This window comes from Bos mutus, chromosome 25 (genome assembly GCF_027580195.1).
Source record: "Bos mutus isolate GX-2022 chromosome 25, NWIPB_WYAK_1.1, whole genome shotgun sequence".
NCBI lineage: Eukaryota > Metazoa > Chordata > Mammalia > Artiodactyla > Bovidae > Bos > Bos mutus.
The window spans coordinates 15,644,905-15,668,093 of NC_091641.1; the positions used below are offsets into that span (position 1 = coordinate 15,644,905).

Here is a 23,189-nt window from a genome sequence, read left to right on the forward strand (position 1 = left end):
CCTCCTGAGGAATTTCCTGTCAGTTCACATCTCCAAGCCCCTGTTTCCTTATCTGAAAAATGGAAATAATTGTCCCTGCCTCTCAAGGACCTTGTGAGAGTTAAAAACATAATTGTATGCATAGAGCTCATCACAATGCCTGGCCCAGAATCAATGCCCCAAACTTAAGCATTTATCAAGGTCAGTTTGCTTCTTGTTCTCCTAAAATTCAGTCCTCTTTTGAGTGTTCTAAAAATATTTCATTATATTTAGTTATAAAATTTTAATTAAGGAAAATTCAATTGATTTGGAGAAAGACTTTAAGACAAACTGGTTATAAATTCCCTATAATGCCCAAGAGTAAAGAAAAGGACACCCATAGGATACAAAACAAGCTCATTGTTTAGGAAAGGCTGCAAATCTAATACTTGGTATACATGTAATAGCAGATATGCTTGAAACGCCAAGAAGATTGGGGGGAGAAAGAACGGTACACTTGGGTTTATTACAAGAATTTTCAAGAAGGGGCCAACTTTTAGGGCAACTGGTCGTGAAACAAATTGAGTGCTGTTTTCCACCTGTTAGACACTAAGAGGTGGGCTTCCCCGGTGGTGCTAGTGGTAAAGAACCCACCTGCCCATGCAGGAGACGTAAGGGACACAGGTTCAGTCCCTGGGTAGGGAAGATCTTCTGGAGGAGGGCATGGCAACCCACTCCAGTATTCTTACCTGGAGAATCCCATGGACAGAGGAGCCTGGCGGACTACCGTCCATAGGGTCGCAAAGAATCGGACGCAACTGAAACAACTTAGCAAGCATGCATGGACGCAAACAGTGAGAGATGAGCGGCACCTACTGCCAGCTATGGCCCATCCTGAAGAGCCTGGAAATGCCAAGCCCCGTAGAGAGAGAGCTGAGGCCAGGAGGGGACCCAGCTGGTCCTCCAGAGGCTGAGCCTAAAGCCAGGCTTTTTGATCCCAGGCCAGCCTCTTCAACACTGCCCTGTTTGCAAACGTAAACTGCCATCTTTCCCCCAAATTGTTCCTCTCTCCCCAGCCCTCTCTCCAGAGAGACCACTATCGCCATCTCCAGTGCTCTGTGACCCACCTTCCCACACCCCACCAGCCCAGTTACAAATGGTGATTTTCTGTTTATTGCTCAAAACCAAAAATCCAGAAGCAAAGGCGGGGACACCATGGGAAGGGGGCATGGCAGGAAAGGGGTAGGGGTCTTGTCCCAGCTCTCCGCTTCATCCCTCTTCTTCTGACCCTCTAGGGTTAGAGGTTAGGCCAGGGCCAGAGCAACTGGGAAGGACAGAGCCTTCCTGGCCAAGGGAACAGCAGAGCTCTTGGGTATAGTCCCTGTGGGGTGCCCTGGGCTGGAGGTGCCCCAGGAGTTGCAGCTGGGACTGAGTTCCCCTCCCAGGGTCCAAAAGCAGGTAGAGTCGGTGGGGCAGGCCCCTTGTTTGGCAACTGAGAAGAGGAGGCTTTCGGCACAGGATGCTGGTTTATTTACTGTAGGGTCCCCAGGGCCATCAAAGCCCCCTTGTGGGACCAGGAGACTATTTACACAGCAGGGAGGAAGGAAGCCAGAGACCAGGTCCTGTGCTCCTTCCTGCCCAGAATGAGGAGAGGAAGGGCGTCCTGCAGCCTTTGTCTTGGTGTTCAGATGGATACTTCATACTCGCGTGTATCCTGGAAACAGAGAGATGTATCAGCTGCTGGAGTGGGATGGAGGTGGATGAGACAGCAAAATAGGTATCCACAAGGAAGGGGAAAGACTCTGCGTTTGTTTGTTTGTTTGTTGTTTTTGGCCACAGAATGCAGGATCTTAGTTCCCGACCAGGGATTGAACCATGGCCCCTGCATTAAAAGTGTGGAGTTCCAGTTCACGCTGGAGCCAAATTCCCAGTCCCTTGGTACTAAATTTACCCTTGAAGTTCCCTTAAATTGCCCATTAAATATAGAATGGTGTGGTCTCAGATGTAGTTCAACACAGCCTGTTTTCTTTCAGCACAGGAGCAAATGGCTTTTCTTTGGTCGAATACCAAATAAATTAACTGATTTAAATACCCCTTGTATAAGAAAACTTTGCCTTTAAATAGCAAAATACATTGTCTATCAAATGATAGAGTTTTTACTACTGGGCTTCCAGGGAAATCCAAGACTGTATTTTTCAAATAACATTGATCACTGGGAGTTTGGCAGCCATGGGATATGAATTGGGCTGAATCTGGCCAATGGATATGTTTGGTTCACTCTACAGTATCTTTTTTTTTTTTCACTCTACAGTATCTTAAAATCACATAAAAATTGAAATTTCTGGATCTTCTCGGACAATTGGAAGATCTGGCAATTGAGCCTAGGTTTCCGCCAGAGGATGAGATGGTTGGGTGCCATCACTGATTCAATGGACATGAACTTGGGCAAACTCCAGGAGATGGTGAAGGACAGGGAAGCCTGGTGAGCTGCAGTCTGTGGGGTCACAGAGTCAGACACGACTTGGCAACTGAACAACAATTCCACCACAAAGAGGATGGAGTACACATTTTCCAATTAAATTAGCCACAGTCCCCACCACTCCCTATTGGCCCACTGACTTGCTTTGTTCACTGATGTGGCCTTTGTAGGCAGCTGAGTTTGCAGTTCCCAAGACTGATATTACAGAGACCTTGAGAGAAGCGTATAGGGTCCCAGGGGAGCAGAGGGGTGGGGCACTCTAGGGTACGGGAAAGGCTCACCCCAGCTTCATACAGTGGATTGCTGAAGTCTGACTCCACCGTGATGGGGCTGTAGGAATGGGAGCCCGAGAAGCCGAAGAGGGATTTTCCCTGTAGCCTGGGAAAGGAAGGAGATAGAGGGGCTTATCGAGAAGTGAGCCCCCAACCCCCCCTCACCCGGGCTTCTGTGCCAGGCAGGCAGGACGTCTGCCCTGGCCAGCAGCTCCCCGAGTCAGGTACTTACTTGGTGTAGTATATGTAAACACCACTCCCAAGGATGATGACCAAGCCCAGGGGCAGCAGAATGGCCAAGGCGAGGTTTCCACCCTCCAGCTGCCGTGACGGGTCAGTGGTCTGGGTCACTGGAGAGAGGAGGAGAGGCCAGTGAGCTGGCACTGGGCCCACCCTGGGCTCTCCCAGCCTCCTGCCCTGGGCCCTGAACCCCTGGGCCCTCACCCCGCCGGGGATCTGGCCTCCTGCCCCCGGCCTCTGCCTTGCCCTCCCAGCTCGGCCAGGCCTGGGTCTCCACTGTGCCCTCACTGACCTTCCAGTTTTCGGTTGTCCAGGAGCTCCTCAAAGGCCACTGCAGGGAGAGGAGGGGGAGGGGACGGGGTCTGAGCCAGGGAGGGAAGGAGGCTGCAGAGAGGGCCGGGAGCCCGGTGGGGCTGGGTCGGACAGCCTGGTTTCTCTGCCCTCTGCTCAACCTTAGCTTGATCCTTCCCTCAGTGGGGGCAGGGCCTTGGTCGTCCTTCTCCAGACCCCTGGGGAGTCTAAACCCACCAGGGCTGTAGAATTTGTCAAAAATAAGGAAACTGAGACCAGTCCAGAGGGCAAGGGACTGCCAAACCAAAGCCCCCTGTCCTACTTCCCTTAGGATGAGTCCATGACCTTCAACTTCCCCAGGGCTTGTGGATCTACCTCTGAGGATGACAGCCCATTGGAGGTGAACAGGAAAACTCAGCAGTCTCGAATGTGCTACCTAACTTTCCCTGCCCTGTCGCATCCCAGACACTGCTATGCCCCTTCCTGCCCTGCATGCCCAGGCACCTTTGCAGAGTGGAGGCTGGCTGGTCCACTGGGAGGGGTGGCCGGGCACACAGGTGATGGTGACCTCGCCGATGAGCTCAAAGCCCTCATAGCAGAAGAAGCGCAGAGACTCGCCAGCCTGGTAGTGATGCTTGTATAGTGTCTGGTAGCCATTCTCTGGCACCCCAGGGTTCAGGCACGGCTCGTACTTCACTGCGGGGAAGAGGTCAGCCATGGACCAGCTGCACTGTGAGCAGGCCACCCAGCCACCTGTCCCAGGGTGTCCCCAGACTCACAGGCGCACTTGGGGACCCGGTCGCTCCACTTGGGCGTGCCCGTGTCCCGGCTGTAGCAGGTGAGCACGGCCGCCCCCTCCAGGCTGTACCCGGGCAGACAGCGGTACTGGACATGGGAGCCAACCGGGAAGCCAGCATCGGAGGTGGTACGGTGCCCATTGGTGATCTCACCTGGGTCGGCACAAGTCATGACTGTTGACAAGAGAGCAAAGTCACGGGGAGCCGGGGCCTTAAAAGATCTCCTAGAAGCTGAGAGCTGGGAAAGCCCTGAGCCATAGGCCATCTCCTTGGGGCAGACCCCCACCCTCCACCACCTCCCTCTCCTTCCTCAGAATGAAGAGAGCAGGAATTGGGAAAACTTTAAAAATTCAATGCATTTTACATATCAGATTTCCCAGTATTGTTGCCTGGAGAATTCCATGGACAGAGGAGCCTGGTGGGTTACTGTCCATGGGATCGCAAAACAGTCAGACATGACTGAGCGGAGCTGACACTTTTCTTCCAGAAGACCGACTGTGTGGGGCAACCTGGGCCCCCATCCCAGGGTGAAATTTGAAATAGTGAACCACTTAGCCAGAGCAAACCAGCTAAATGCCCGCTGTGTCAGCCCTGCCTGGCAAATCATCAGCAGAAGAGGGGTCCAGCCCTCCTGCTTCCCTCATTCTTAGCCCAGTCTGCTCACTTATGTTGCCTGCCTGGCCCCTGTGGGTATCTGTTCACAGACATGCTACGAAAGAGTCCCAGGCAAAGCCGTTTCCTATATACAGACGTGTGCAAGGCACCCTGCTAAATGTTTTACAAACACGATATCATATACCCTGATGAGGGATCAAGGTCACTGTCATCTCCCTTGGGGCTCAGAGTTCAAGGCAGTCAAATGACTGGCCTATGGTCACTCAATCAGAAAGTGGCAGAGCTGGAACTGTTCAGGGTCACAGCCATGGAGCATTGAGCTGAGTTTCAGAGACCTGGGTCTCAGCTCAGCTGAAGGCTCAGTGTGAGGCCTGGGGCGGGTCCTCTCCTTAGACTTGGGCAGCTGGGTCAGACCCTATCCCCTCCGGCCCTGCTCTCATGTCTTCCTGTCCCTGCTCCATCCTATCTGGTTTCTGGGTTAGACATCCTGTGAATCCTTCAAGGAAAGGGGACCTGTGTCAACTAGAAAGTTTTCCTGGTGTCCAGTCGAAATCTGGCTTCCTGAAACTTATCCTCATTGGTCCCACTGTTCCTCCTGCGTTCCAGATGAAAGACCTACAGCCCCATATCCTCATGACAGGCTTCCCAAAATTTGGTGAAAGTGACAAGATGCCACCCCTCTTTTCAATTCTAAAAGATAAACACTCCCAGCTCCTTTAAATGCCGCCTCCTCTGTGAAATCTTCAGCCCTATCTGTGGGGTAATGCACCCTCCCTTTTCCCACAGCCCTTCTTCATACTTACAGCAGCTAGTACTTACTGTTTACTATCACCAGGTACTAATGTGAAAAACTTTTCATTTGCTTTTCACAACACCCTATTCCTACTTCACGGATGAAAAAACTCAGAGATGTTAAGTACCTTGCCTGAAGTTACCCAGCACTTAGCACTGTAATATCTTGAGTTAAGTATCTGTCCCTCTCCGAGACTGTGAGCTGTGAGCTCTGTCTCCGTAGGTAGGGTTCCCAACCTCTCTGTACAACCCCAGCCCCAACCCAGCATGGCACTTTATTGACTGCATTAAAATTAACCAAGTTCTCTGACGAGCTTAGGCCCCAGCAAAGTGGCTCCCCGTAATGTCAAGCGTTGGGGACTGAGAGACTGAAGGGCCAGGTAAGGGGTGGAACTCAGACGGAGCAGAGGCGGGGTTAAGAGACTGTGGGGGCGCGGCCACGAAAAGATGAGGCGGGTCCCAGAGGGCCAGGGCCGTGACCCAGGACAGCGCGAGACGAAGGGATGTAGCCGTGGGAAGTTGAGACTGGGGAGCAAAGAGGACAGTTTCGGGACACCGAGGAGCAGAGGAGTGGTATACCCAGGGGACATATGGTCAGGGCCTAAAGAAGATCTGGGCAAGACCTAGAGCGAAGGGGTGGAGCCCAGACAAAACAGGGGCGGGGACAAGATGGGACGAAGCGGGGCGCAGAGGGGATGGGCGGGGCCCAAGCAGAGCAGTGAAACACAGGTGGGCAGGGGCGGGGCCATGAGTGGCAGGGGCGGGGTCCGGGCTCACTCTTTTGGCAGGCGGGCGGCGCTGCGCTCCAGGACAGGTCCCACTGGCAGGTGAGAATGTCGGAGCCGAGCAGCTCATAACCAGGCTCGCATTGATAAGTAAGCACCGTGCCCCGGATCAGGTCCCCGTGGGAGGCCGTCCTCCAGCCCCACTCCGGAGGCGGCAGCTCGGGGCACGTGTCGTTCCTCGGGACTTCTGCAGAGGACAGACAGCGAGTTTGGAGGCTGTCCTGAGACCCAGGGCGCCCTTCCAGCTTTGGAGGCCTCTCTGACTTGCGGGACCCCTGCCCATCTCGGGACCCTAGGCCTTCGTACCTTTGAAGTGCAACACGAAACCCTGGCCCAGGCCCGGGTTGGGGGGTCCGGGCGGTGCCTGGAACTGCAGCGTGAGGTCGGACCCAGAGGAGAGGAGGCGGCGGCGCGGTTGAGGCCCTCGCAGCTGGGCCAGGACTCGTGCACTTGGACCGTCCCCATCGAACAGCGTCAGCATATCCCCTTCGCGCACATTCAAGCTGCAGAGTGGGGCATGGGTTATGATCAGCTCCTCCCGTCCAGTTCTGCTCAATCCTAACTCGGTTCATTACTAACCTTACCTACTCTCCAGTTGCCTGTCCCATGCCTCAGGTTTGGATCAATTATGGGCTTCTCCATGCTAGCCGCTCCAGGTTCCATTGGTTTCTCCCGATTTCTGCTTCCCAGTACCCAACCCTGCTCACTGCTAACACCTTCTACTCCCCAGTCCCTTCTCTATCACCGGGTGATGCTTAACTCCAAAAGCCTGTGATTGGTCAGGCTCAACTCCAGCTCTGACCAACCACAGGCCATGCTCAACTCCAGCTCTGACCAACCACAGGCCATGCTCATTACCACCCCGCCCAATTCTAGGCCCCGTCTGAGTACCTGCTTTTTGAGCTATGCCCACTCTAGTTTTGTCCAGGCACATGACCACCTCACATCAAATGAGCTCTTTGGATTTCCCCCACACCTATACTCATCTTGTGTGCTGCTGCTGATGCAACACTTGGGCCTGGGTCCCTGGAAATCACTCCACAGGTGGCCTTGGAAACAGTCAAACAGTGAGACTCCAGGCCACAGCCCCCTTTTCACAATAGCCCCTGAGGAAGGCTGCATTACCCCATTTGCTTCTCCAAGGTTTTCCACCCAATACATGATTTGTCCCTAGGTCTACTCGATGTCCCACACCCCCATCCTGAATCCTTATACACCCTTTTAATCTGAACATATATCCACCGAATCATGTGAAAAAGCTCAAGACAGCTTTCACATGCCCTGAGAAAGCAGGGCAGTGCATTGTCATATCACATGGCTGAGCCCACACCCATCGCACCCTCTGTGGTACCCAAACGTACATCTCAACTTGGAGCAAGATGCGTTTTTCTTCCTGGACATGCAGACCCCACACACAGTCTTGGCCAGGGCTATAGCTCTGGGGCCAATCCGGAGAGAGGACCACACCAGCTGGCTCTGACAGCTCCCCTCCACACATGGCTAGGGGAGAAATGGTGTCAGATTCAGGATCAGGTGGGCATGCAGTCTACATTTCACCACCATTCTCACCACTCCCAACTCTGCACACCATACCTCCTCCCGGACTTCTATTATCTATTATCCACCTGATTCTTGCTATGCTTAGTCCTGTTGTGTCCAATCCCCAGCCCCACTCTTAACTCACCCCGCCCACTCACCAGCCGATGCATCACCACCCAATCTCTGACTTAGCCCAACTCCAGCCCTAGTTCTTGAAGATATTTGGGTTATGATCCCTGAATTCTGTAACAAGCCCACCAACTACTTAGCTAAGAAAACTGAGCTGAGCCTCTGAAAAGGACAGGGATTGATCCAAGGCCTGAGTTTACTAGGTTCTCTTTTCTGATGGCTTTCCTAGGTTCCCCGGATCAGGAGGTAGCCTGTGGACCGAAGGAAGTCTAGGGCGGTGGAGGGCTCACCCTTGCAGGCTGGCTCCGTGTCATTCCAGTGGGGTTCTGTAGGATCCACACATTCAATGACATTGGGGGGACCAGGGGGCTCCAGGGCATATCCTGGGAGGCACGAGAAGGTGGCCAGTGCCCCTGGGCGGTACTCAGGGTCCGTGGTGGTGACGTTGCCATGTGCCAGGAAGGGGGCGAAGCAGCGATCTTCCTCAAAGGCTAGAGAGGAGTCAGTCACAGGAAGTAAACATTAGGACAGGGACTTCCCTGGCAGTCTGGTGGTTAAAACTCTGTGCTTCCAATGCAAGGGCTGCAAGTTCAATCCCTGGTCAGGGAACTAAGATCCTACATGCCATGTAGCCAATAAATAAATACTTTTTAAATACACACACACAATAGGACAGGCCTCTAGGGATCTCAGACTGGGGAACTGGGCTGAATTCCAGTGTGGTTTGGCCCCCCAGTGGGTTATTTAAAATTGAATGCCCTTGGGTTTAGCTTTCACTCTCCAGTTTCCCCCAAACCTTAACATTCCTCATTGGCACATTTATGTTAGCTCCTTGGCCTCTAGACAGAGGCTGAGACCAGTCAAGTCCCAGCCACTATTCTATAGATGAGGACACCAGGTCCGTAGACAAAAAGCCATTTGCCCCATGTCACAGGGTGGGGCAGTGGCAGAACCAGACGTTCTTAAGCCCAGACTCTTTGATTCCCAGCCAGAAACGCTTGGCTCTGGAAGCTGCAATGGACTGAGGGGGAAAGGGTGCCTTTGGAGACTTGGCTCATGTAGGTGTGCTCACTCCTCAAAAATAACAGTTGACTTCTGATCATCCCTGATAATCCATACTGTGGCTGGAATCCAAAAGTGAGGCAAATACAAAAAGCTACTTATTTAACTTTGGGCTAAGGCAGTGAAAATGAACATTTGTAGAGCATTTTAGTTTTTACCCATCTGATCATATCTTAGCTGCAAAGACTCAGGTAAGATTCAGAAAGATACAGAAAGAGTCTGAAGCCCATGGAGCAATAGTGACCCACAATTATGGAGGCAGGCCTCAGACCTAGAAATTCTCTTTGCAGTCTCAGAATCTAATATGCAATTTATTTATCAGATCCACTGTTCTATTTCACTGTTACTTAACCTGGTAAGGTGTGATGTCCAAATCCTATGCACCCATCAGGGCACAGTGCAAATTCCCTTTCTCCCTTGATTCATATCAGAAACCAGCCCCTTTCATCGCTGTACATTTCACTTTCTTTGTCTCTTTCCTGCTACTGTTTGCATAAATCCTCGACTTGAGACACAGGGAAACTCTCTGTATCCCAGACATATCAGGCTTTTCTCTACCTCTCTACTGTTGCTCACACTGTTCTTTTATCTGATGCTCATTTCCAATCTTTGTCTTTTAAAGTTCTCTCTATCCTGTAAGTCCTAGTTCAAATGACTCCTCCTATGATCACTGACTTCCTTGCTTCTACCTATCTGGCATCCAGTCTTCCTTCCTCTGTTAAGAGCACTCCTATTTTCATTTTGGGTCTCATGCCCTCCCCACTTCCAGTCCATGAGGTTCAGCTGGGGCCAACTAGGAATGGACGTGTGATGTGGATCTGCCAAACATTATACCACCTGACAGTGACTGGCTCAGGCATAGACATCTGACCTAAGCCAGGACATTGAAAGCCTTTCCTGGCATCTTTGCTGAAGCTCTTAGAAAAGTGGTATGCTTCCTCTCTTTTTAATGGAGTTACTAAAGCTGGTGGTGTGTAAATCTGGAACTGCTAGGTACACAGGCTGAGAGTCTGCCTAAGAATGAAGCCAGCCAAGAGGGAAGAAAGGAGAGATGAAAGCAACTGGCCTCTTGGCTGTGTACCTGAGACCAGCTGTACCTGGATCCAGCCATACCTGAAGCTTAAGTAGAAAGGCCACCTCAGGAAATTAGACAGAATCTTTGTCCCTTGGGGATCAGGAGGCAAGTCAGTTTAGAGGAATCCAAACATGGAGATGAGCAGAGATGGAATATGTGCTTGTGACCATGCCCGGGCATCAGGAAGAAGGGAAAGTGGGGGAGTTGGGGCCCCAGGGGGAAGGCTGTTACCTTCAAATCGGAGGCTTAGCAGCAGGGGATTGGCAGGTGTCTCTGAAAGCAGCTCCACATAGAGAGACTGGGCATCACTGATGAGACCCCGCTCTGGGACATCATCCATGTCTGAGTCATAGATCACTGGTGAGAGGGGACTGCCCCCTGAGCGTACCATCAGCCTGGGATGAACAGAGGTGGTCAGGAGCTTGGCTTCCCCTAGGAAGCTGCTTCACCTCTTGCCTGCTCTAACTTAATTTCATAGCTATTGCTTTCAAATATTAACTATATGCCATGGACTCTTCTAAGCCTGTACACATTTTATCTCATTGAATTCTCACAAGAACCCTCAAGTCAGATACTATTATTATCCCTCATTTTATAGATGAGAAAATTGAGGCACAGAAAGGGTAAGTAACCTGTCCAGCATCACAGAGCAGCTAGTGACAGACCTGGGGTACCAGTTTATTAGATAAAGACTGAGGATAATGATGATGATGGTAAACACATTTAGAGTGCTTACAGTGTGCTGGTCACTCCAAGAATTTCACTTATTTTTAATTCATTTGTCCTCACAGAAACATTAAGAGGGAGCTACTATTATCTCCATTCTACAGATGAAGAAAATGAGGCACAGAGAGGTTAAGTGATCGTCTCGGTTTTCACAGCTACACTGCCTAAGAAAGGGGAAGGACTGATCTCCATTTAACATAGATCCCAACTGGGATGCCCCTAGTCTGCTGCCTCCCTGCGGTAGCCTTCCTATTTCCTTGAAGGGGGAACCTCTGACCCAAGGCTCAGACCCTCACCGGTCATTGTCCTCATCCAGCGAGACTCTCTCGAAGTGCAGGTGCAGCCGGCGTCCCTCGGCTGCTTCAATGACCCAGCGGCAGGTAAGGTTGGGCCCTGCAGCTCCCCCAGGCTCAGGGGACACGATGCGGCCAAGAGTAGCATTGTGGATGGTGCCCCCACAGGATGCTGTGGGCAGAGGGGCAGCAGGTTAAGGCGACTTGTCCTTGTCCCATCCTCAGAGCTGTTGCGCCCACAGCTCTGCCTGGGCCCTGGCCTTGGGATGACCTCTGCCCTACAGGCTCACCCCAGGACTTTTCCATGCCACTACCCAGGTAAGGAACCAGCTCTGGAATACAAAGACCCCAGGCTGGACACCCCGCCCCCAGGATGGACACTCCCCAGATGTGGACACCCTGGGGTGGGGAGTTATGAGGGATTCCCCCCAGGTGGCACTAGTGGTAAAAAGAAAAAAAAAAAACCCTGCCTGCCAATGCAGGAGATGTAAGAGATGCAGGTTCAATCCCTTGGTGGGGATCGTCCCCACCAAGGAGGAGGGGCACGGCAACCCACTCCAGTATCCTTGCCTGGAGAATCCCATGGACAGAGGAGCCAGGCAGGCTACAGTCCATAGGGAAGCAGAGAGTTGGACATGACTGAAGCAACTTAGTACACACGCATAAGCACGTGCCCCCAAACTGAAGCTCTCCGATGGCGAATACTCAGGATAGGCTCCCAGGATGACGGCTCTCCAGTACAGAGACCCTCCAGATACAGACCTCAAAAGTGATTTCCTCTAGGATGAGCGTTATCCAAAACAGGGACCTCTAGAATGATGACTCCCCACGTGGGACCCTCCAGGAATTCCCTGGCAGTCCAGTGGTTAGGACTCCATGCTTCCACTGCTAGGGGCACGGGTTCAATCCCTAGCCAGGGAACTAAGATCTGGAAACCCTCCAGATGGGATTTCTCCAGATGGAGACCTTCCAAGAATGGAGACACCAAGGATGGAGACCCTTAGGGTGAAGAGCTCCAGAGGGAGACCCTAGGATAGGGACTCTTCAGGATAAAAAAAAACCTTCAAGATGGGTGCTCCCCAAAGACAGAGATCCCCAAAGACAGACCCCTCCAGCGGGGCTCCTGGGACGGAGAGGAGCAGGAGACTCACCCATGCAGCTGGGGGGCTCACTGCTCCAGGCTGGCCGGGTGCCATTGAGGCAGACGAGGGTCTCCTCTCCCTGCAGCTGGTAGCCCGAATCACAGTGAAAAGTGGCAGTGCCTCCAGGGTGAAGGTCTGTCACACTCACGTCCCCATGTGCTGGCTGGGGAGGGAAGCCGCAGCTCAAGAGGTAGGCTGGATCAGGCAGAGAAGGAGAAGACCTCACTTTCCCATGCCACCCTCTCTCACTGACCCCCCAGCACTTCCTCCCCCTCTTTCCACCCCCCCACCCCCAGAGGCACACACTGGCTTCATACTGGAGTCCTTACGTGGACACATTTTCTCTCGAGGAGGTAATTTCCACACCCCTGATGTCCCCTAATCTTTGTAATCTACTCCCTTGGGCCCCCATTTTACAGATGAGATGATAACCTGAGACTCAAAGAAATTCTGGACCCTAGCTAGCACTCATTGGCTGTGTGACCTCAGGCAAATCAGTTGACCACTCTGAACCCCATCCAGCTCTAATAATAACACATGGTATTTGCAGAGCCCACTCAGCTTCCAAAATGAGTTCATGCAGCACTTTTGAGGAGGAAGGCTGTGACCCACTTTCTAGATGTAGAAATTGAGGCTCCGAGTTATTAAGTGGCTCATATCATTTTCTCCCCTCCACACCCACAGACTTCCTTCCACTGAGGTGCACTGTGGTATTATATCCTCAGCTCTCATCCAAAGGAGTCACAATGAGCTCCTTTAGAAAGTATTTTGCCATTAAAGACTCTAATACTCAGTACCCTCTGAGTAAGTCTTCCACAGAAAGTAAAGTGCTAGGGAAAGCTCTGCTTTCCCTAAGCAACTGGTTTGTCTTCTTTCCTGTCGTGAGAGCTCTGGAATCTCTCTTTTTGCACTGGCTGCTGGGAAGCTCAGAATCAGATGGAGTGAGACTTGCTCCCAGTAACAGTGGCTTGTCCATCCACATTCTTTTTTTCCAGTCATGCTACTCAGCCTCTGGGATCTTAGTTCCCCAACTAGGGATTGAACCCAAGCCCTCAGCAGACACAGCACAGAGTCTTAACCACTGGACAACCAGGGAATTTCCATCCACATTCTTTTTTTTTCCCCAAATTTAATAAGCATTACCTGATGCCAATTTTTTTCTTAGTTATTCTATTTAATTTTATTGCTTGTGGTCTTTTTTTGAAAGCCTCCTGAAATTCTTGCAGTCATATGAGATAAAACAAATAAATAGAAAGTGCATTGGTAGTCAATGATGGACTCTGAACTTGATCCTGACAGAGCTCTGTATGTCTGGTTAAGCAGAGCTCATCAAGAAGGCCTTCCTGGGGACTTCCCTGGTGGTCCAGTGGCCAAGAATCCATCTTGCAATGCAGGGGACGCTGGTTCCATCCCTGGTCAGGGAACTAAGATCCTACACGCCACTGCAACTAGAGAGACTGTGTACTGCAACAGAATATCCTGGATGAGTCAGTGAAAATCACGTGTGCTGCAGCAATTAACACCTGACACAGCCAAATAAATAAAATAAAATAAAGTGTAGTAATTTTTAAAAGCTGGCAGGAGTGCTTCCTGGAGGAAATACCTCAAAGCTGGATCTTGTAGGAGGGGCAGGCTGTGGTTAGCAGAGGGTCCAGCTTGTCTAGGCATTTGCTTTTTCTGACTCTCCAGTCCTGAGCGATTCTGTTAGAGACGCTAGTCTCTCCGTGTTTCAAAATTCAACAAGCATTTCCTTGGCTGGGTCCGAGGGCCAGAGGTGAAACAGACTAAAGCCTTGCCTTCAGGAGTTCATGGTCTACTAAGATCAACACAAATACGACCTTGTAGATCATGCTGCTGCTATTGCTAAGTCGTTTCAGTCGTGTCTGACTCTGTGCGACCCCAGAGACGGCAGCCCACCAGGCTCTGCCGTCCCTGGGATTCTCCAGGCAAGAACACTGGAGTGGGTTGCCATTTCCTTCTCCATTGTGTGAAAGTGAAAAGTGAAAGTGAAGTCGCTCAGTCACGTCCGACTCATAGCGACCCCATGGACTGCAGCCTACCAGGCTCCTCCATCCATGGGATTTTCCGGGCAAGAGTACTGGAGTGGGGTGCCATTGCCTTCTTCTTGTAGAGCACAGGATCTGGGCATTTCCTGGTGGTCCAGTGGTTAGTGACACTGAGCAGGGCCCTGTGGGGCTTCTAAGCACAAAGCCTTTCTGTGTCCCCCATTTCTTTGGTTATGGGAAACAGCCTTCATTCAGCCTCTATGACTTTCCCTCAGTTCTAATGGGCAGCTTCTAGCAGCTATTAATTAGGGAAGGGAGGGGATGCTGAGACCAGGGAGAGTCAAGAGAAACAATAGTGGGACTTCCCTGGTGGTCCAGTGGCCAAGACTCTGATCTTCCAATGCAGGGGGCTGGGCTTCAATCCCTAGTCAGGGAACTAGATCCCATATGTGGCAACAAAGATCCCCAGTGCTAGAACTATCAATTAAACCCAGAGCAGCCAAATAAATATTTGGTTTTAAAAAGAGAAATAATAGTGCACCCCGAGGACACAGTCCTATTTCCCCATCAATGAATACACACAACAATATCTTTGAGCTATTTTGTAGATGCTGAAACCCCTGCCAGGTGGGAGAAGCTAACAAAAATTAACGATGGCATGCTGCCCACAAGTTTATAGACCCCAGACCAGTTGGACATGAAGGTTGATGATGCTGACTTCTACTGATCTCACCACCAACCCATCAGGAGAATATCCACGAGCTGATCAGTCCCCCTTTGAACAATTACTATAAGACTTCTCATTTTCTCTAAGTTGGGACACATTATTTTGATGTCATTAGCAAGCTCTGGGCCCCTTTGCCTGGCAAAGTAACAAAGCTCTTCTTTTCTACATCACCCCAAACTCTGTCTCTGAGATTCGATTCAGGACTGGTGTATAGAGAAGCCAAGCTTTCAGCATCCTTGCTGCTGCTGCTAAGTCGCTTCAGTTGTGTCCGACTCTGTGCGACCCCACAGAAGGCAGCCCACCAGGCTCCCCCGTCCCTGGGATTCTCCAGGCAAGAACACTGGAGTGGGTTGCCATTTCCTTCTCCAATGCATGCAAGTGAAAATGAAGTCACTCAGTCATGTCTGACTTTTTGCGACCCCATGGACTGCAGCCTTAGGGCTTGGCAATTTCACTGCTGGGCCAGGGTTCAATACTTGGTAGGGGATCCTGCAAGTCACACAGTGGCCAAAACAAGACACATCCCCCACCTCCCGCAAAAAGAAAAAAAAAAAAAAACCCCAAACACTGTAATTTCAATAAACTTTAGCTTCTGTGATGGCTGCCTATGACTGACAGACTCAAGCCTGAACACTTTAGATTGAAGGGGCTTGAAAGCCCCTTCCACAACTGGGTCTAGCCCAAGGTATAGTTTTGTGACTCCTTATGGTCCCAATTCCATGTATTTTTCACATAATTTCCTCTACCTGCAAGGCTCTCATCTTACTTTTTCTCATCTTTCAAGGAATAACTGAAGTACCACCTCCTCCAGGAAGTTTTCCTGACCCCCCACTCCCCTTTTCAATAAAGTTAGGTGTTTTTTTTTTGGTCCATACAGAATCCACATGCATAAGTTTATCATCACATTAATGCCTGCCCATTGCCACTGTGAGACTGAACCAAACAGTTTTTATTTTGTCTCCTAAAAACCTAGCCTTGCTGATCAATTGATGCCACCAAGAGTCAATGTGGAGCAGTGCAAAGAGCAGTGAATTTAGAGATGGGCAGACCTAAGCTCCAATTCCAGCTGCACAACTTATTTGTTGTATGGCCTCGAACACGTGACTTTGCCTCTTGAGCCTTTTATCTGTAGATGACAATAACAATTCCTATCATTGAGGATTGGCCTTAAAGAAAAACACACCAAGCACCTGGAACTAGAAAGTCCTCAGAAAATGTTAATCACTTGCCCCTCAGCCTCAATTAGTAAACGACTGGGGGTCAGGGACTTGGGGATCTGACTTCTGACTCTGCAATGCATTTGCTAGTGGCCAAACCATCCTTGTAAGCTTTGAGGCTTTGTCTTCCTCTCAGAGACAGAGTTGACAATGGCCACCCCCAGGGCTGCTGTGAGAAGGGGAGGCAAGGAGAGTTGGTGAAAGGGTTTCGTAAATGGAAACGTTTGTTGGCCCTGGGGTGAGGGGTGATGGAGCCTTTGACCATTCAGAGAAGCTAATGGGGACCCTGTGGATCAGAAGGCCCAGTTAGTGGAGACTGGCAAGGACTTAAACAGGGCCTCAGTCCCAAAGGGGCCAGGAGAAGCTGCAGAACAAGGAAGACTGAGGCAGGTCATGAAGGCCCATTTACACAGTAGCCCTGCTTCCCCAGATGTTCCATTTAGCCTAACGAGTCCTATTTTCAATGCACTAGGGATGTGGCTGCTTAAAGGAGCCAGTGGGGAGCCATTTTACAATATCTGAGGCCTAGCCCTCAGCCCTGGGCCCTCAAGGCCTGCCCTTGCTCCCCAACAACCAGGCCCTAACCACCAACTACATGTACCCCTACTCACTGGTCTCTCTACAGGTAGGTTTGCTGACTCCACCTTGCACACCTGACCCCATGGGCAGGTCCAGAAGAAAGATTACAGGAGAGGGTGTGAGGAAGGGATAATGGTTGCCTGTGTCCTGGATAAAGTCACAAGGGATCCAGGGTCTGCAGAGCTCACAAGGGGGCAGCAAAGCCATGAAATGACATGAAGGGACACAATTCCCTCTCTGTTTCTGAGCCGAGGAAGGGACTTTGGAGATGGCAGCAATGTCCAGAAAAGGATCATGGGCTGGGCCCCTGGCCTCATGCACGCATGTATGCTAGAACATGCACTTGCATCGTGGGAAGGTTTCCATACACACAGGCAAATATGGATGAACACGTGTGTGTAGGCTGTCTGTGGGCGGGTGCTGGAGAATGCAAGCATGCGCAAACACGTCCCCTCTTTCTTGCCTGCTCCCCCGGAAGTCAGCAGGATCTTTTTAGGTCACAAATCTGAGGCTGTCACTATCTTGCTTAAAACATTTTGAAGTGGCTCCTCCTCCCCTGTAAGGATAATGTAGTCTGAGAACTCCTCACTGAAGCTAGTAAGGCCCTTTGTGATCCAAATCTGACCTACCTCCCAGTCTAGTCTCCCTACCACTTTCTGGGCTTTTCCTGTAATAGCAACGATCAACATTTTTGAGCCCTCGCTAGGCACCAGACAGTTTTAAGCACTTGTATGGATTCATCTGACCTTCCTAATAATGTGATGAGGTAAGTAACATCATCCTCATTTTTCAGTTAAGATAATGCAGTCCAGAAAGGTTAAGTAACTCACCCCAGGTCACACAGGACAATTCTATATTCCATGCTGAGTGACCTCAACTCCTCTGGGTGGGTGTCACAATTTTTTTTTCTCCCCTTTGGGTCTTGGGATATGTTTTTTGATCCATCTAGACATCTGCCTTTCTCTTTCTGTCCCTCCCACCCTTTCCCTAGTTAACTCATTTCAGGTGTCAACTTAGTCATCACCTCCTCCAAGGAGGTGTTCCTATATTCCTTACAGAGGAAATTTAGGTCCCTTTGACATTTTGCCTATTGTCCTTCCATCATAGGGATTGGGGTCGTTATCTCACTGGATTATAATCATCTTGATTATTTGCCCATCTCCCTACCTAGATTCTGATTTACCTTTACATTTGGCTTGTTTAGTCTTCTCCTCAAGGATAACCCAGGGCTGGTATGAAGTGGGCTCTGGATAAAGATTTATTGAGGGAATGGATGAACTGTCCCTTGGGTGGGTGCACACCCAGACACAGATCTCTGTGTGAGATAAGTGTGTATAGGTCTCCTCTGGGGCTTCCCTGGTGGCTCCTGGTAAAGAAAGCTCCTGTCAAGGCAGGAGATGTGGGTTTGATCTCAGCTTTGGGAAGATCCTCTGGAGGAGGAAATGGCAACCCACTTCAGTATTCTTGCCTGGAAAGTCCCATGGACAGAGGAGCCTGCCAGGCTATAGTCTATGGAATCACAAAAGAGTCAGACATGATTTAGCAACTAAACAATAAGAAGGTCTCCTCTGAGGATTCTGCCCCTCACCATCCTAGGCAAGAGGAAAAGGCTTTGACATCACTGTGAGCTTAGCAGGCCTATGAGATGTCCCCTGAGCCCAGTGTGGCCCCTGCCTTTCCACCAGGACCCCAAACTCCTCACCCTGATAGTGGATCCTGAAGCCAGCACCCCTGGGGACCCGTGGGCTCTGAAAGTGCAGGAGCAGCCGGTTGGTGGGACTCCGAAGGACCTGTCCTTCACCCAGCATGGAGGAGTTAGCCAGGAGTCGGGGGGCCAGACCTGGAGACCCCCCACCAGCCAGCACCAGAAGTTCCTCCTCCCGAGACAGGTTCAGCATCTGCACCTAAAGAAGCCAGATCCAGATCCGCCAGGGCAAATCAGCCAAGGTGGTAACCCCCTAAGCCCCCCACCCTTTTCACTGTATGTAACATCACAGTGACACTGGCCAAGTTGTAGAACTCTAGGAGAGTTTGTGAGAGCCTCAGAAACCAGGCTCATTGGAGAAAACAAGTTCTCTGTTTCTTAGGCCAAACCTGCGCACACCCCTGGGCCCAGAGGAAAGGGTTAGGAGGTTTCACAATAGGATGCCTAATGCAGTTACCTGGATCTCAATGCCGTAGCCAGGGTAGACATGGATACTGTACGTGCAGTCCAGGAGCCCCAGGGTGCGGCTGGCTGAGCTCCCTAAATCTGGGGATTCAACGTGCCCTTCGCCTTCGGAGATGTTGTTATTACACAGAACTAAAGAGACAGAAGCGCCAGGACTGAGAGATTCTCTGCATTCGTGCCCTCCCAGCCAAGCAACTCCGGGGGTCCCCATCCATCATCTCCCCAGCACCCTTCATAACTTAATCCAATGCTTACTCTTCCACGGGCGCCCAGAACTCCCTTCCCCAACTCTCAGATAAAAACCTAGAACGGCGCTGGTACATAGTAAGCATAGATCAATGCTAGCCTTTATGATTACTCTTAAGCAGAAGACCCTCTCCTATCTGGATCCCTTCTTCCACACATATGCAGCAGCCTCTCCCCTATCCACGCCCTGCTCCTCTCCCACATCCCCCATCAATCGTCTCACCTGGGCTGGTCACTGTTGTGGTGACAGTTGTCGTGGTGATAATGGTGGTCGTTGTCTCCTCTTCTCCTCCCTCGGGCCCCAGGGGTGGGCCTGGGGAGGCGGGACCGGGAAGGGGCGGGGCTGTGGTTCCTGGGGGCGGGGTCAGCAGCTCTGGCGCGGTGGGGCCTGCCCCCCTACCCCCTTTAGGGGTTACGGCGGTTGTCAGAGGCCCTGTGCCCGGCTCAGTGGCCCGAGGCAGAAAGGGTGCTGCAATAGTCTGGCCGACTGGAGGGGTTGCTAGTGTGGGGTCTGGATCAGATCCTGGGATAGGGCAAGGGAAGTCAGGGAACAGGAGGAGCAAATTGGTGGGCTTTGGTTGGGGAGTAGGGCTCAGGGAAACTGAGAGTTCCCATTGAGACCAAAAGACTTCCCCCACAAGGCACAGATCCCCCACCTCTCCCTTCCCCACCCCAGCTTCCCACCGCCTCTCAAGCCTTCCACATCCTGCCCTCCACCCTTTTTCTTCTCTGTGTCCAGGCCCTTCCACTCTGACAGTCTCATCGAGCATCTCTGTCTCTCCATTCAGATCTGGCTCCCTCTCCTGGTTACCCCTTTCTTGTTCCTCTGTCTTTTTCTTTTGCTCTCTCTAGAACTCTTGATCTCTGTTTAATATTCTCACCCCTCTCTGATTTTATGATTCTAAATCTACTAATCCTTGCTTTTCTCTCTCTTTCTGTGTGGTTTTTTTTTTTTTTTTTGTCCCACTCTATCTCTGATTCTGGTCTGAGTTTCCATCTGTCTTTCTCTTTGATCGTCTGCTTTTCCGTCTGGCTCTGTTTCTTGATCACTCTGGCTCTCTGTATACGTCCAGTTTTGATTCTCTCGAACCATCTCTCTGTCTCTCTCTGTATTTTACTGGCCTGGTTGCCCATCTCCCTGAGTTAATGTCCCTCCCTCTGCCTCTCAGCTTCTGCCACTCTGGGGGCCTCACCCGGCAGGTAGCCCATCTCTGGGCCCTTCCTCAGCAGGGCCCCATGGAGCAGCTCTGCCAAGGCTTCAGAGGCTACTGTGGGAGTCTCACTTCCAGGCTCCGGCAATGCCTCCTCCTCCTTCAGGGGCAGACCTAGGAGATGAAATCATCTGAGCTCTTCCACTGCCCCACACGCCTTCCTTCTCCAGAAAGATCTTTTCCAGAGCTCTTCCTCCCCAGTCAGCTGGGCCAGCAGGAGCTCGAAGGGTCCCAGACTGGGCTGAGAGCCAAGGCTGGAGGAGGGGCTCCCCGCTGCCCATCACACCCCCTAGCCCTTTCTTTCTCCCTTTTCCCCTAGGCCGTGTGGGCCCTCAGTAAGCACCTTGGACAGCGCCAGGAGGGCAGAGAAGCGGCGGGTTGCTACCTTCATTTTCCCCTTAGAGGTGCTCCCCGCAACCCCGGGGCTCTGCGGAGGGTCTGGCAGCACCTCCCAGCCCTTGCTTCTGCAGTGCTTAGCTTTCTCTCTGGGTTTCTGTCTGCAGTGTGGTTCTCTCTCTCGGCGCTACCCACCCCCACCCCCCACCCCCCCCCATTCTCTGCAGTCTCTGCCCCCTTTACTGGAGTCTGGCTAGAGGGTCAGAGTGGGGGAGTAAATATCTGGTCTCTGAGCACTGCCTCTGTTCATCTGTCTTTGTCCATACGTCCAAGAATATTTGTGTGTGCAGTGCCTGGCATCTCTCCCATCACCTCCATCTCCCACCCAGGTACCCTGCCTGCTTCTGCCGCCTCCGCAGATAGCCCCCCACCCGCAACTTCCCCAGCCCTTCTCCCTGGATTTAACCCCTGAGACGCTGCTAAAAGCTCCCCTCATTCGTTTCCCAACTCAATATATGGGGTTAGGGTATCCAGGTGCAAGCCAGAAAGCCCTGGCTTGCCCCCCTACTACGTCCGTCAGCTGTGCCCCTCCCCTCCCCCAGGAGCTCAGAAGACGCAGGATGTTCTGGGAAAGAAAGATATAGAACCCCCTCAGGGGGACCTTCCCGGGGGCCCACCGCCACGCACCCATGTCCTTACCCTGAATCCAGGGACAGCTCAGCAGAAATAGGAACAGCAGCTGGGGAGGCGGCGGATGCTGGGCCCTGGGAGTCCCCATGGCGACTCACACCAATTTCTCTCCTCTGCGACTCTCCTAAATAATCTAGCTGTCACCTTTCCTCCGTCTCCTTTTATCTTTCTTGTTAATTTTTACCCCTTACTAGCAGTTAGTAAGGGAGACAATTTTTCTGCCCTTTGGGACGGAGAGGTAGAACTAGGTAGGGGGTCGCCCGGAGCCCACCCTTCTTTGCCCAATCTCTTCTGTCCTCTGCTGCCGAGTGTGTGGGAGAGGGGGCGCGGCTCCGGCTGCAGGGGGTGGGGCCGAGAAGGGCGAAGGAGCCGGGTCGCCTGGGTTACCCTCTGGCTCAGGCGCCTGGGTCCCCCGGGTTGGCTGGATTCTAAGCTGGGGGAGAGGGTCGAGGCAAAACAGGTCCCGGGGACCTAGGGTGGGGTCGAAAATAGGGAGGGTCCCTACTGTGCTCTAGTGGGGCTTGGTGGGGAGGAGTGGAGAGGGGGTTGCAGAACCTGGAGAGCTGAGGCTCGGGCACTGGAGCTGCGGGAGAGAGAAGCTGAGAAAGGTGTCGAGCCCACGTCAGATCCTGGGGACGGGCGAAGGGAGGGGCCTGGGATTTATTTGGGGGCGGTGGGGGGAGGGAGGAGGAGGAAGTGCAGATGGAGGAAGGAGGGACCACACGAGCCAGGGTCGTAATCCTCACTCCCGCGGCCCCTAGGGGAAGCGAAGGAAACTCTGGTCCCAGCAGTAATTATACCCCCTCCCCCAACCATTCCAGCATATTTGAAAGCTGAATCTTCTCTTCCTGGTGTGCCCAGGGGGGCAGCGTAGCTGGATTCGCGCTTGCTCAGCCTCCCAGTATGCCCCCGGCTTACTTCCAGACCCTTTCAGAGGAGCTCATGTGGAATGGGCTTTCCCTTCCTCCAGGAGAATGACAGGTTCCTACGTTTGTGAGAAGTCTAAGGGGTGACAGGGTGGGACTTGGGGAGGGGAGACCCTCCCCTTCTAACGTACAACAGGACCCCAGCCAGCTGTCTGGCGGCTTCAACTTTGATTTGTTTTTTTTCTCCTGACCTCCTCACTCGAGGCCTCCGGAGCGCCCTTTTCAGCACCACCAGAAAGGACAGCTCTTCTCGGCCCCGCCCAAGCTGGCCTGGCCCGCGGCGCGGCGGGCGATTGGCTGCGGCCACCTTCAGTATCAATCTGGCTCCCGCCGGGGGCTGGCTCTCGTGAAGGCGAAGGGGGAGGTGGAGTCACAGGCCGACTGGTCTGGGGATCGGCTGACCCACCGACAGGCCGCAGCATCCCTGTCCGCAGTCCGCGAGCGCCCGCCTTGTCAGTCAGTCCTCGCCCTCGCCCCGCCCCCTAGCTTGCCACACCCCTCTCAGGCCCCGCCCTTTCTTTTCGCATTGCAGGGCACTGGAGGTTGGCGCTGTGCCCCCGGCGCCCCACGTGGCGGCCCGTAGGGGCCGGGGGAGGCAAATCCGGAGACGGACCCCCCTCAGCCCCCCGACCCCAACCCGGCTGAGTTGCGGTTGCCACTGGGCGAGGGCGGGGGTCGCCAAGCTGAGAGGACTGTGGGGAGGGGTGACGTCAGGGTGAGTGGGAGCCAAGAAAGGAGCGAGTAGGAGAGAGGTGGGGAGGGGGTAGCGGGAGAGAGAGAGAAGCCGTGGGTCGGGTCGAATGAGAAGCGAGGGCAGGCAGGAGAAAAGGGGGAGGAAGGAGAGAGAAGTCGCTGCAGAGGACGGCTGACTGCGTTCCTTTCCCGG

At 52.4% G+C, this 23,189-nt stretch overlaps 1 protein-coding gene across 9 annotated transcripts; it reads right to left on the bottom strand.

Moving 5' to 3' along the window:
- Positions 1 to 1,188: 1,188 nt before the first annotated feature.
- SEZ6L2 (seizure related 6 homolog like 2) lies at positions 1,189 to 21,465 on the bottom strand. 9 transcript variants are annotated; one of them, XM_005888827.3, is made up of 18 exons: positions 21,387 to 21,465; positions 20,334 to 20,465; positions 19,364 to 19,453; positions 18,887 to 19,026; positions 18,427 to 18,628; positions 12,205 to 12,390; positions 11,057 to 11,225; positions 10,266 to 10,429; positions 8,188 to 8,388; positions 7,591 to 7,729; positions 6,536 to 6,732; positions 6,222 to 6,416; positions 4,020 to 4,211; positions 3,745 to 3,936; positions 3,242 to 3,280; positions 2,942 to 3,059; positions 2,719 to 2,815; positions 1,189 to 1,672 (listed from the first exon to the last, which is right to left on the bottom strand). In XM_005888827.3, the coding sequence occupies exons 1-18, from the start codon at positions 21,463 to 21,465 to the stop codon at positions 1,643 to 1,645; spliced, it is 2,562 nt and encodes an 853-aa protein (XP_005888889.1). In that variant the 3' UTR covers positions 1,189 to 1,642. The 9 variants fall into 9 exon arrangements, with proteins under 9 accessions (XP_005888889.1, XP_005888886.1, XP_005888888.1 ...); XM_005888824.3 differs by having other exon boundaries at positions 19,364 to 19,663; XM_005888826.3 differs by lacking the exon at positions 20,334 to 20,465 and having other exon boundaries at positions 19,364 to 19,663.
- Between the last annotated feature and the right edge of the window lie 1,724 nt (positions 21,466 to 23,189).